The sequence below is a fragment of the Neopelma chrysocephalum genome, unplaced genomic scaffold (assembly GCF_003984885.1).
Source record: "Neopelma chrysocephalum unplaced genomic scaffold, ASM398488v2 Primary Assembly neopelma1_97102, whole genome shotgun sequence".
Lineage (NCBI taxonomy): Eukaryota > Metazoa > Chordata > Aves > Passeriformes > Pipridae > Neopelma > Neopelma chrysocephalum.
The window spans coordinates 2,215,063-2,228,967 of NW_020925744.1; the positions used below are offsets into that span (position 1 = coordinate 2,215,063).

Here is a 13,905-nt window from a genome sequence, read left to right on the forward strand (position 1 = left end):
TTCTACATACAGCCACAGGGCTTTTCCAGCTGCAGCTCTGGCCTGTCATGGGACAGCCTAGAGCAAATTTTGTTTAGCAACAATAATGAATCCTTTTCCCTTGTTTTCAGACTCTTCCACTGTTGCTGGAACCAAGCTTTGAATCTAAAGGGGACAAAATGATGGACTGAATAAATTAAGAGAAAGCAAAGAGTGAAAACTGTGACTGGGCACTGGTAGGAGAGCAATGACTGCAGCAGAATCAGATGAGAGAATGACTGATCACTCCCTAGTATTAGAGATCTGAGAGGAAAAACTCTGGAGGTTGGTAAAGGGAGATTAGATAAAAAGCCACATGAGAAGATATTAAGGATATTAAATACCCATCTAACAGTTTATAATGGTAAAACAAACAAAATAGCACTGAAAGTGAGACAGAAAGAGACAGGGAGGGAGTCTGGAGGGATGGGCTATGACTTTCCTGGTGCTTAGCAAGGAGATTGAGACTTAGATGAGAAATCTGTAAACAGTCTTAGGTGGGTGGATGACAAATAGAAACTGTGCTTCGAGTATGTGCTTTGAGCAACTTATAACAAAGATTCAAAACCAAGAGACCCTTGATATTGACTCAGACACTTAAAACTTCCCAGTGCATTGACCTTCATCTCTCTGTACACTGTAAAATGGGAACAATACAGATGTCAACTCCCAGCTGTATTTCATGACCATAACTGAAAACCCTCAAAAAGAAAATTTTTTCAGAAGAACATCAAATAGAGTATATTCATAACATATTCACTCAATAGAGGAAAAAAAATTGAAACTTGGAGCCAATAAGGCCAATGGTATCCTGGGGTGCACTAAGAGCATTGCCAGGAGGTTGAGGGAAGTGATCCTGCTCAGCCCTGTTGAGGCCTCATCTGGAGTGCTGTGTCCAGTTCTGGGCTCCTCAGAATAAGACACAGAGCTCCGGGAATGGGTCTAATAGAGAGTGTCAAAGGTGACTAGGACACTGGAGAACCTCTCTTATGAGGAAAGGCTGGGGTAGCTGGGCCTGTTCAGCCTCAAGAAGAAATGACTGAGAGGGGAATTCATCAATGTCTATCAATATCTGAAGGGACAATGCCAGTGGAATGGAGCCAGGCTCTTCTCAGTTGGAGGTCGGACCAGATGACTTTCTGTAGTCCCTTGCAAGCATACCCATTCTGAAATTCCGTGATTCTGTGACATTATAACACGGATGAGTAAGAGACCTGCAATGCTCAACACAGTATGCTATGAGTCGGCTGGAGTAATGCATTCACGCAAAATGCTCCTCACCCCAGACGGCGTGACCCAGAACAATCCTGCTCCACTCCACCTGCAGTGGTGGCCGCTCAACCAGCGCTCCTCGGCTATAGACAGGGCTCCCACCGGCAGGCTCGGGGCCGTAAGTGGAGGAGGCGCAGTTCGAGGGGGTGAAGCGCCGGGTGCCCCGGCACCTGCTCCGCCCCGGCACCGGCCGAGCGGGGCGTGAGGCGACGCGTGTCACCAACCGCCTGCCCACCGGGGCTCCGGGGCACCGCCATTTTGCGGGGCGGCGAGCGGACCCGCCAGCCCGGCCCTCCCCCCATTTCAGGGACAGCCCCGCCGCCCTTCGCTGGGGGGGACGGACCCGACTGGGTCCCGCCCGCCGCGTGGCTGGTCTCGGCCCCGGCCGCGCCATCCACCCTTCCCCGCTCAGGTATCGGGTGAAACTGGTCGGCAGTGCAGGCGAAGCGGTGGTGGCTGGAGCGCGGCGAGAGGATGGCTGTCCGTCGCGGCTTGTGCCTGCTGCTGGTCTCTGCGATGCTGGGGGCCGCCACCGCTGCAGGTGAGATAAGCAGCTGCTGCCGGGGACCGGAGCCGTCCGCCCTGCTGGGACCAGCGGGGGCGGCCGATCCCATTGAAGGTGCCGTGCTGGCCGCCCCTCAGCTGCAGGAGGGATGCGGACAGGGGCACAGCGGGGCTGGTGTCTGGACCCCGGCTGGGTTGCGGGGACCCCGGAGCGGACTGGGAGACGTTCCCGCGGAGTCGAGCGGGTTCGGAAAACTCGGGCGGGTGGCGGTGGGGCTGCCGGGAGCCGCTGGATGGGCTCCCCGGCGGTGGGGAAAGCGCTCCACGGGCGAACAGCCGGGCGCGGCTCCCTCCTGGCCCCCGCAGGGCTTGTGGGGCGCGCGTGGCTTGTCTTCACCCGCTGTAGAGAGAACCGCAGGATGACCTGGGTTGGAAGGGACCGTAAAGACCGTCTAGTTCCAAACCATCTGCCATGGGCAGGGACACCTTCCAGTAGACCAGGCTGTTTAAAGCCCCATTCAGCCTGGCCTTGAACGCTGCCAGGGATGGGGCATCCACAACTTCTCTGGGCAACCTGTTCCAGTGCCTCACCACCTTCACAGTGAAGAATTTCTTCCTACTGTTCAATCTAAACTCTCTTTCAGTTTCAAGCCGTTCCCCCTGGTCCTGTCACTACAGCCTCTTTTAGCCCCCCCTTTAGATAAACAAAAAAACTATAAAGACCATGTTTTTGCTTTTTACCCGGCTCTAAAAAGCTAGGATTTTTTTTCTTTATTAGTCTATATTGAACATAAGTGCTGTTTAGGAAAAAAACCAAACCACCATATTAATATTTCACTGCCATAAAGTTAATTTTTCACTACCTTTTATAATAAGCTCCATTGCCATATCTACCCATGCCCTTTGCACTGTGTCTTTCTATTCTTTATTCTGGGCTTATTTACATAATAAAAGCATATGCGTAAAGGTTGTGTAAATATTGAAGCCAAGCATATGATAGGTCCTGTTTTCTCAAGGTATAGATTCTAGGTTTGTGTTTTTCAGAGCGGGTTCCTGAAATTAAACTACCTTACAATAGCCTAGTTCTCTGACCTGGGTGGGGTGAGGAGTTTGGAATTTTGGGAGGAGAGAGGGAGGGAAAAGTAGTATGCTTAGAAGTTCTAGCTGGGTACTTGATTTCCTGGAGTAGGGAGGTGAAATGAGGTGAAATGTGATCCCACCCCAACCAAGGAAGTGTTTTCAAACAGGCTGATGTCATTACGGCGTTGTGGCGAATCGGGGTTGCGGATCCAAAAACCGGGGTGATCTTAACCTTAGTCCTGTGTGGTTATTACTACCGTGACCTAAGCTGGGTAATTTTTGGATACTCAGTGCTGCTGTCGCTTTTGTGTCTGCAGGGTAGCCATAATTCTGCGATTGGTATGTAGTGGGTTATATCTTCTGGACAAATGGCAAAGGTGTTGTTGAAACAGTCTTTTGTGGGAGGAGAGTACGCTTTTCCCTTGGGCAGATTAGCAAATCAACTGCATTCTCTGTGTGTGAGTCAAGTATGGTGAAACTCGGCTTGGAAAACAGCTCGATTGTTATGGAAAACGACAAGTGCTGAAAGAGTAAGGAAGGGATGTAGAAAATGCACATACTTAACAAAGGATTGGCTGTTCGGTGAGGGAGTGTTAACAGCAAAGAAACCGGACACTGTCTCCTTGTTGCTAGCTGGCTGACAAAAGCTGACCACTATCTGTAGTCAGAACTTTTGAGGCTCGAACTAAAGTCAGCATAAAATCAAGACTTGATCTCCGAAGTCACCCGTTTAGTTTGACTGTGTCTTAAAAATTAGAATAAAACAAACCTTTGTCTTTCTTCTGCTAGCCGTGCAATCCTAAGTCCTGTCTGTGTTTCATGTATCTGTCCATCCATTCACTTTAGTACAGTTCTTACTGTAGTGTGTAACACTAACTAATTTTGGGGGTTTTGGTGAGCTTTTTTTTTTTAAACCTAACCTTTGAACATCAATTGCAAAGCATTGTTTTATATCTGATCACAAAACATTAATAAGAACAAAGTGGTAGTATTTGCTCTTTAGTTTTCTACAATAATTTGAGTCTTTGGAATGGAATACAAATAGTATGACTGCAATTTGGTAAAATCGACCACTTTCTGATGGACATCTGCTTAACATAGCATTGTACACTGCATTTTATTATGGTATCCTGAGAACTGCTACCAGCTTGGAATAAAAGGTCTGTTTCCAAGCATCTCCACGATCTTTCTCAGCTGAGCTGTAAGGCTGAGAAAAGTGGCATTGCTTAGCTAATTATCATTTCAGTATCTGATATCTGCGTAAGCTATGTCCTTCAAGCTGGTTTTATGGCTTCTCCTATTCATAGCTCAGGTTAGGGACCTGGGATATTGCTGCATTACACAGTTAAACTTTCCAGTCCTTAACAGTATTGCTGGTGTAATCAAGGAGCTTGAAGATCTGAGAGCAGGATTTATATAATTCTGCCTTGTTTTAATTACACCGCATATAGACCAAAATGACTGTTTGGCAGTTGAATTAATTTTCTGTAGGACGGTTGTTTAGTCAGTGTTCGTGAAGTCTACTGGAAAGACTTGACCATGTCATTGTACTGGCAAAAAATTTTCTTACACCTCAGTTTTCCAGTGAAGACTGCCTGGTCCTGGAGATTGGCAAATGCTGAAGTGGATCTAGGGTAAATAATTCAACCTTAATTCAAATGTCTAAGGAACATCAATATATACTGTACATCAGACTTTTGCAGTTATAACTGAAAAGAAACAGTGATCCAAAGTTGGGCTACTTTTGAGAATCTATGCTGGGAAACACACATACTTGTGTATTTACATATTTCTTAAGTAAAAATTCTTTCAAATTTAAGGTGTAAGCATTTTTTCAGTGTGGAACTGTATCAAAATTCTACTGAATAACAAAGGGGTTATCCTTGAACACTCTTCATGGCTGTGCACTGTTCAGGTACACAAACCTGCTTTACTCAAGAAGACTCACCTTTATAACTCCAGTGGGGGAGGGGGGAGGGAACTGTGGCCAAACAAATCCACAAATATTGAGAGAAACTGAGTTAAGGTTAAAAATAATTCTCCAAAAACAGTCAACTTCCATGTCCATACAGTTTAGCTCAGTGGATGTCTGACTTTTTGGAATGGTGCGAGTTCAAGGATGTTGTCTGCTTCTGCAGGAGAGGGCTATGTTGTGTTTGGAGGGGGTTTGAACTGGGCTGTCAGAAGGCTGTCCTATACAACACAGCAGTCAGGAACACCTGGCTCATCCATATGGTTTGTAAGTTCCCATGGCATTCAAAGAGGCAGAGCAAAACTTGTAGTACAGCTGTCTTATGTATGAAGCAACCATAGCTGTCAGCTCTAACACCTGGCACTTTGAGTAGAAATTGCAGAGATTGTCTGACCATCTTGCCTGTGAATTGGAAGGAGATCCCAGATGACTGTCGACCCTATTGCATCTTCGTGCACAGAGTTAATATGTTCACGTTTCAATTCAGATACACTAAAATATGCATTTTTCCTTACACTTGTGCACAGCTTTGGGTATTTCATTCTGGGTTTCAGTTCTAGCTTGTCTGAAGGTAACACTCTTGTTTTACTGCATACCTGATTTTCAGGCCATCTAAACTGGGGAAGCTTCTCTTGCAATTGTGTTAACCTGCTGCAAAGTTTTATAAATCCCACCACTCGGGTAATCTGGCACTGCTATGTGGAAAGCTAACAGTGCCCTGGGGTACTTCAAGTACTTTCTGCTGTAACTGTTCAGATGGTAGGAGCACCCGATAGCCCATTTAACAAGGCATTTTTAATATCACTGGTGACATGGAAAAGCATATTGGTAGAATACTTGAATAAGGATACAGGTTGTCTTTTGGATAATAAAACAAAGGAAAGATAAATTGTCAAATGTTTGAAAATTGGTCTTAATTTTTCTGTTGATAAAGCCATCTTTAAATGTTCCGAGTAAAAGACTATGTCTACTTTATTTTTTAAGGGAACAAAAAGTCTGTACTTCAGTAACAGCAGTGTCTTATTTTGTTAATTTTAGAGAACAGTGGAGCCAGCAGTTCAAAAGGAAGAAGTTTCGCTGGTCAGAAAGTTACAAATGCAAATAATTCTGAAGAGTCATACAAAGTGGATGAATTTGCAGCAGAAGTCCTCAGGGGAAAGCTGACAACGGTTTTTCTTCCCATTGTCTATATCTTTGTCTTTATAGTTGGTTTGCCAAGCAATGCTGTGGCCCTCTGGGTCTTCTTTTTCCGAACAAAGAAGAAACATCCAGCTGTGATTTATATGGTTAACTTGGCATTGGCAGACCTCCTTTTTATTGTCTGGTTTCCACTGAAGATTGCATACCATCTAAATGGCAATAACTGGCTATTTGGTGAAGGTCTCTGCAAAGTACTTATTGGATTTTTCTATGGAAATATGTACTGTTCCATTCTCTTTATTACATGTCTCGGTGTACAACGGTATTGCGTTGTAGTGAACCCCATGGCGCATTCAAAAAAGAAAGCAGAAATTGCCTTGGGCGTCTCCATTGCTATCTGGATACTGATTTTGTTGGGCACCATTCCATTGTATCTTGTTAATCAGACGGTATATATTTCAAATCTTAACATCACTACCTGCCATGATGTGTTGCCTGATAATGTTTTGGCTCATGATATGTTCAGTTATTTCCTCTCACTTGCAATTGGATTCTTCTTAATCCCAGCTATCGTCACTGCTGTCGCATACATACTAATGATTAAGACTCTGAGTGCCTCCGTCATAGAAGATGGGAAGAAACGAATAAGAGCAATCAAACTCATTATTGTTGTCCTGTCCATGTATCTCATCTGTTTTACACCTAGCAATGTGCTGATTATTGTGCACTATTTGCTCCTCAAAGGCTACGGCCAGAGCTATATGTATGCGTGGTACATAATTGCACTGTGTCTTTCCACTTTGAACAGTTGTATTGACCCATTCGTCTATTATTATATTTCAAAAGACTTTAGAGACAACCTTAAATATGCTCTTATTTGCCGAACTGTACGAACAACACGGAGGATGCAAGTGTCTCTCTCATCAGGCAGATACCCCAAGAAATCAGATTCTTACTCTTCAAACCTAAATAGGACCAATAAATCAACCTACTGAGTTTAATCTTAGAAAAGTGTACTTTTAATAGTACTGATGAAAGGATGTGAGTCACAGTAGAATTATTTTGTACAAGAGAGTCTGAAGAAATGTTTCTGCATTTTAATTACATTGAAGACTGGGGGAAAAAAAGACATTTCAGATGTTCTGTGAAAATGCTGCTGACCTAGAAGTGAGTTCTGGCTGAAGACATTCTTGTTCAATATAAAAGTTTTTAAAAAACAAAATGTCTCTGGACTGTTATGTAGTGTTATTAGTGTATTTCATTAACAGATAAATCTGTTTTGTTTAATGTATTAAGCAGCTGAACAGATTGTGTTTGTAGGACCTTGCTCTCTGTACCTGCTTACACTGAACATCGTTTGAAGCTGTAGAGAGAAGAAAGAAGAGGAGAATCCATTTCACCATCTTGGTGTAGACTGCTTATCATCTTTAGTATAATGTAATTTTTATATTGTTTTCCAAGTTACAGTGCTGTAAATACTAACAATGCAGAACCTTATAATGTTACCCTATTGAGTTGATAAGCTGAACTGGTTATCAGCTAGCACTGGGATAAAATGTTAGTTGAGATTATCCACTGTTACTTAACACTTGCCAGTACACAATCTAAATGGGGATATGTAGCAAAATTTTGATGAATAGCAGTTTGATTTTATGTAATATGTCTTGTATTTTTTAAGATGTCTAAATAAGATTTTTTTATAACACATTTGAGTTGGATGCTTTCTTTTATTCTTTTACATGCACTTCAGAATGTTGAGGAGTTCAACTTGGCTGGCTTCATGTAACATTCCTAACAGTGAATTAGAAACTTGACAACTGTAGCTGTAATGTCTAAATGGGTAAACTCAAATTTACCTAATGATGCATTTCTTTAGAGAGCAATGAAAGTAGTATGTTTTGTGATGGTATTTCAGAGGACCAAGCTAAAATAACAATGTGTATTAACATATGTCTCATTGAGGAGCAGAAGGTTTACAGCTCTTAAGGTGACTTGGATCACAAATGATTCTTGGGCATAAACAGTTTTCTCTTCCTGTTTCCTGACAAATGCAGGGAAATAACTGCGTATTTATTATTGAACTGAAGGTATTATGCAGCATCCCTACTGGAAGATAACTACATAAGAGGCCATAGTTTACCTGAAGGATTTGGGATGAAGAGAGTTGCACCAGCTTCACAGAAGGCTGTGTGAACTCTTCCCTCGCACTGTGTGTGATAAATAGAATATCAGAATGTCCCTTATCTTGCTAAACAGCCTGCTCCATATATGGTAGTCAGTAACATGAAGAAAGAGCATTCAGTTCATATTATTACAGCCCTACCTGTGCTCTGTCAGGAATCCAAGGGTTATAGGTTGTAAAGATGAGAAATTATCTCTGTGTGTCTATATAATACCACAAAGAGATTGCTTATGATTCATGGATGACTGTTAAATGGCTAAAAAGTAATATGCTTAATATAGCCAGTCCTTTGGGGGACAAGATTTATTTCTTGTCATTATTTAATCAGAAGTGCAACAAGCACTGTTTATATATCTATACGCTCACGGTTTCATTCCTGTCAAACAATCAGACAACTCCATTGCAGCTCATGTGAAGGAGAGTGCTGATGTTCTTGACCATTTCTCCCTATAGCCTTCATCTGCAGATCAGCAAAGCAGGTTGCAAGGAAGGATCTTTCTTGCCTGCAGCAACAGTGAAAGTACATGACTAAGACTTAAATGGTACTACAGTATGTTGGAAGCTTTTTGCGAAAAAAGTTTTAATAAATACAGTGATTTATTTTAAAATGAGGTTGTACGATGTGTGACAAATTTTGGAGAATACTACTCAAGGAGCCCACAGTCATTTAAGTGAAGGTTTCCCCCAATTAGCTACATTGCAAATCCCTGTCCTGAATTTAGCACAAATTATTTCGGTCCAATTAGCAGAGCAGGTAGACCAGGCTGGTTGTTCAATCAATTTGAATCAGTTCCTTCAATTGACAATTGTGTGCCTACACAGCCAGATAGCGATGAGGTAAGAACATGTAGCCTGGGAGCATGGAGCTGGTTGATAAAACCTTTTTTGGGACAGTTGTACCCTTGGACAGGGTTGGTATCAAGGTGATCATCCTCAGCTTACAATAAATATATTTCTGAACAGTGCCAACTGTGCAATTCAGACAGAATTTTTGTAACCAAGAGTTACAAAAAGCTCTCCCTTCCTGTGGCTGACTGAAGCTAAAAAAAAAAGAAAATAAATCAGTGTAACATCCATGAAAGCATCTAGGAATTGGAAATCAGTGTGCACAGTGTCAAGGTTTCACAAGCAGCTCAAGTACATGCTACAGCTAAGAGAAGTAGAATTAGCTTCCCCCCTAACCTGGCTGTGTGATCACACTGTTCTCTTATACTGTCACAAACACATGACCTTGGGGTAGATTGGATAATTTCTCTCCAGGAGGAGGGAGGAAAGTTTACTTCTTACTTGAAACAGCGTTTGGCTGGTTTGCTGGATGAGCTTTTGGCTCTGCACAAGGGAGAGGCTCAGACTGTTTCGTTTCACCACCAACATAGGCTTGCACTGTGCAAGTGCAAGGGAAATTGAAGTACAGTTGCTGCAAAACCTCTACCTAACCTCCTAAGCAACAGGGAGCAAGTCTCCACCCATGACTGTAAGAATGGCTCTGCTCGGGCTGAGGGTGCATCCAGCTCAGCCAGAGTAATCTTCACACCTGTGCCTCTGAAGGTCAGGAAGACAGCAAGGTGTGAAGGGACATGTCAAAAAAACAGTAGGACTTCTGCACAAGGCACCTGTCCAGCATACCAGCTGCACAGATGTGGCCAGCGCCATTTGAGTGCTGTGCTATGGGACAGTGGAAATGTGCTCTGAAGTTCAGGAAAACAGGAGTCAAAGGCTGGAGAGCTAAGCTCATTGTCATCTGTGAGGAAAGCTGCTGCCGAGAAGGACAAAGAGTACGCATAACAGCAAAAGAAGTTGGACACAGGTACCCAGGCAGGAGTGAAAACAGTGCAGCCACGTATCACATCCCACATGATACTCTCCCACATGATACTCTCCCAACATCCACCTATTTTCAGCATAACAATTTCCTTAAGTCCCATTTGGATGGTCTACTTAGTAGTGCCTATTGGGTGTCTTGGCAACTTCAGTTTATTCACTTTGAATCAGAATCCACAATCTTCATTTGGTGGCACCTCATTCCTAAAGCAGAAGAGAGTGTGAATGAGTCCCTAACTGTCTTGTCCATCCGCTTGAAATTTTGTAAGGGTATCATATCCCCTCTCAGGTACTTTCCACATTGATGTGTCCTAGCCAATTCCTTTCAGGTCAGCCACTCTCAGTGATAGTCCAGTCTCCATTTTGAGACCTACCCATTTCCATACAGAGTCTCCAAACTACACACAATATTCAAGCTGTGGGGGTTACAGTGATGGCTTCTGTTTTGCTCCATGTTGCTAATAGCCCCTAATATTCAATGTTTGTTTTATTTTTTTTCTCCTGCTCCTTGGCATTGAATTGATGTTTTCATGCTTGTAACTACATCCCTCTCTTGGTTGACTACAGTAATTTTACAAGCCATAGTTCTGTATGCCAAGTTAGGTTGTTAGCAGCAAACTTTTGTTCAACAGTGCTCAACCCTCTTCAGGCCATTTGTGAATATGCAGAACAGTACAGATCTGGCACCACACTGGTGAGTAATTGGCATTGTGAAGACTGACTGGTTTTCTGCTACTGTGGATTTCTTCCCTTTTAAGCGGTTACTTTTACACGAGAGGACCTTCCCTCTTATTCCATGGCTGCCTAGTTTTCTTTGAAAGCCTTTGATCAGAAATTTTGCCAAAAACCTTTTGGAAATCCAAGTAGACTGTATATGCTGGATCACCCTTGTTTCTACTTCTGTTTGGCCTCTTCCAAGAACTCCACAGAGTTGTTAAGTCCAGACTTCTCTTTACAAAAGCAGTGGTGGCTTTTCCCCAAAAGGTCCAGAAGTTCCTTACTGATGTCTATTCTTAGACTCTTCACTAACTGCTCAGTACAGACATTGAGATCTCAGAACTGTATTTCCCTGGACACCACCTGCTTTGTTGATAACAGCATTGGCTCCCAGAATTCAAGTATAATTTTGGCAAGAGATAACATACTTCTGTTACTAATTCAGCTATTTCGTCCCAGTTTTCTCAGAACTTGATGAATACCGCCGGGCCCACTAAGTTTAGCACTCATTTTCTCTGACTGTGGTGTGGTGACTGAAGACATTTAACACATTGTGTTGATGTGTAGCTGTCTGGGAATCAAGCAGCTTGCCTGCCTACTGTAACAGCTATTTGGGACCCAGGTTTCATTACGCGTGCATTTGATCTGTCATTGGCCCTTTGAACACAGTTAATAAACAGCATCACCGTTAAATACAGCATGAACATAGTAGTGATTCAACAGCCAGGAGTTTTACCTATGTGTTTTTTCTCAGGAGTGATAACCTTCTTTAGGCTTGCAGGTAGACATTCTCTAGGCACTGTTTGCTAGCAGGACCAGTACAACAGGCTGACTACATAGTCAGCTCTCTGTCATCTAGGCCAAAGGAGGTGGAGATGCTTCAGATAATGGAAAAAGACTGGTGATTGTGAAGGGTGCATGGAATGCTGTGCAGAGATACTGTGACAACTCCCTTTGATCCATAAGGAGTCACTGATCCAGTGACTTGGACTTTTCAGTCACTGAAGTGTGTCTGAAACCAGCTTCCCTGGTGGTCCAGCCAGCTCCTTGGTTGCCAGGAAAAAGGGGAAAGGTGTGTCTGTGTGTACATGGAGTAGGTAGGTTCACAGCTGCACTGGAGTTCAAAAACCACCTGGGATTGCTTCTGTGATTCAAACACCAGAACAGAGTCAGCTCAACAGTACCAAGACCTACCTGGTATTATCTGTGACTCTGTCAGACCCAAGGTCCAGTGTCAATGCTTCAATATAGATGCAGCATTCCAAATGCAAAGATAGCTAAAATGTGTTCACTCCCATCTCTCTGGGTACTGTGCTTTCCTGTCACATATACTGCCAGCTGTTGAATGCTATGTGCAACTTGTGTCAGCTTAATGTTCACCTGAATATTGTGTTTTGCCAGAGCATAAGAACATCCATAGGAGAGAAGCAGTGAAATCTCTGATCACCAGAGCCTTAGTGTAGCTGTAACCCAGAGACTGCACCTTTCTCATAAAACCTGCTACATCTGGTCTGTGGGATTATTATGGTGGTGTAAAGCGGAGTCCTGCTGCTAAAGTTATGTCTGCATTTGGAGTGCTTCTCAGTGCAGTCTAGTGGTTGCAGACATGGACTAAGCCTTGTTCCTTTGTTTTGAAGGTGTTAATGATATGCAGTAAAGAGTGTTAATGGGCACTTGTATAATGAAGCAAGACAACAAAATGTGGGAGGAGAAGAAAAGCCTAAATTTGACCAGTCTAATTGTGGAAGTTAAGAGAAATGCACCAATAACAACTCTCAGCTCTATCAGTAAGTCACCTCCAGTTATTACAGCTCCCATGACGTGTCAGTTAATGCAGATAGCTCTGTGGAAACAGTGGACAAAAGTTGTCTGTATATTATGGTGGTTCTAAAAATCAGTGTTTAGTAATTCTTAAGGCTGGCAGGATTTTAATTGCCAAACCTTGTCTGCATCAAGTGGCAAGTGCTCTGGCTCAGAACAAGCATGAGTGGCATGAGTGGATATCTCACTTGCAGTTAAGAGCTACATTTGGTTAAGCCACTGCACTCCCACTTTGTGCCTCAGCTTCAAGAAGCAAACTTCTGGGAACTGAGAGTTCAGCATGTTTGAGCCTGAACGCTCCACACTGACCCCCCTTACAGACAGCACTTGCCAGCACTCAGCTGCTGGCAGGAAGAAATGCATGGCTGTGTAGCAGTGCAGAACACCATCAGCATTCATGTATTCTCCACACTGAGTCTGAATTCAGGACAGTATGTACTCCTGCCGTTGTGGTTTACAGCTGGGTCCATGCTTCCCCGGTTGGATGACTGTGATGGGGACTGTGCTGTCCCATGAGCCTGTGAACTGTGGGAAGTGGAGAGGTAGAGCCTGTTTGCGTGGAGCCAGTGTCTGTATATCTGAGCACTTGGGAAAAAGGAGTAATTTAGGATGGGAAAACAAAGAATATGCTGCTTCTTTGGAGAAGCTACCTCACTGAATAAGAGGAAATGAATGAAATCATTAACTTGAAGAACACAAATTATAAGATGTGATGGGTAGAGGAAGTTTCCCTAATGTCCTGAAGAGTGTCCTTTTCAGGGACAAAAGCCAGGGGGATATGAAGAAAACATAAGAACAAAGCAATGAGTCACAACGGCAGTATCAGCTCAGAAGGGAAAACCAGGCTGTGGTGTTCCCTGGATGTAGCTGGCAGTGACTCAGGACTACTGCATACTTGCAGTTTGACACATCATGACCCCTTGACATTTTGTCTTCAAGTCCCAGTCTGGCAAACCTGTCTGGCTTTCTGTGAGTGAATGAACTGAGCAACATGGTTCATGCTGTAAAAATATCTAGGGCAAGCCCTTAGCACTAGTTCAGGACATGTTGGAGGCAAGCTGTATCAGGTTCAAACAAAGTTGCGTGCTTTTGGTCAAAATCACTAATGTCTCTCCATTAATTTCAGGAGTACAACTGGAAATGCTGAGATGGCTGTACTGTGATGATGTATTTGTGAGCAAGGGTGGAGAGTGCCATTGCTGTGAAGTGTGATTTGATGGTAAAATGAAATGCTGAAGGGAGGTTACAGAACTGCTGTATTATAATTTATGAAGACTGTGTTGTGTGTGTTAGGTTGTTGCCTGGAAGCCCCCTTCCCCATCACTAGGTGTGGTTAAATAAGTAGAGTCATGAATAGAGTCAACAACAGCCAGTAAAG

The 13,905-nt window shown here is 43.4% G+C and overlaps 1 protein-coding gene across 1 annotated transcript; it reads left to right on the plus strand.

Annotated features, from left to right (window-relative positions):
• The first annotated feature begins 1,476 nt into the window (after window positions 1-1,476).
• On the plus strand, window positions 1,477-7,693 carry F2RL1 (F2R like trypsin receptor 1). Its single transcript, XM_027671537.1, has 2 exons — window positions 1,477-1,831; window positions 5,885-7,693. The coding sequence occupies exons 1-2, from the start codon at window positions 1,765-1,767 to the stop codon at window positions 6,979-6,981; spliced, it is 1,164 nt and encodes a 387-aa protein (XP_027527338.1). The 5' UTR covers window positions 1,477-1,764; the 3' UTR covers window positions 6,982-7,693.
• The last annotated feature ends 6,212 nt before the right edge of the window (window positions 7,694-13,905 follow it).

Excerpts from the sequence above, each read along its gene's own strand:
- F2RL1 (XM_027671537.1), top strand. The coding sequence starts at position 1,765 with ATGGCTGTCCGTCGCGGCTTGTGCCTGCTGCTGGTCTCTGCGATGCTG. Across the intron at positions 1,832-5,884 it reads GGGGGCCGCCACCGCTGCAG|AGAACAGTGGAGCCAGCAGT; the intron begins GTGAGATAAGCA and ends TGTTAATTTTAG.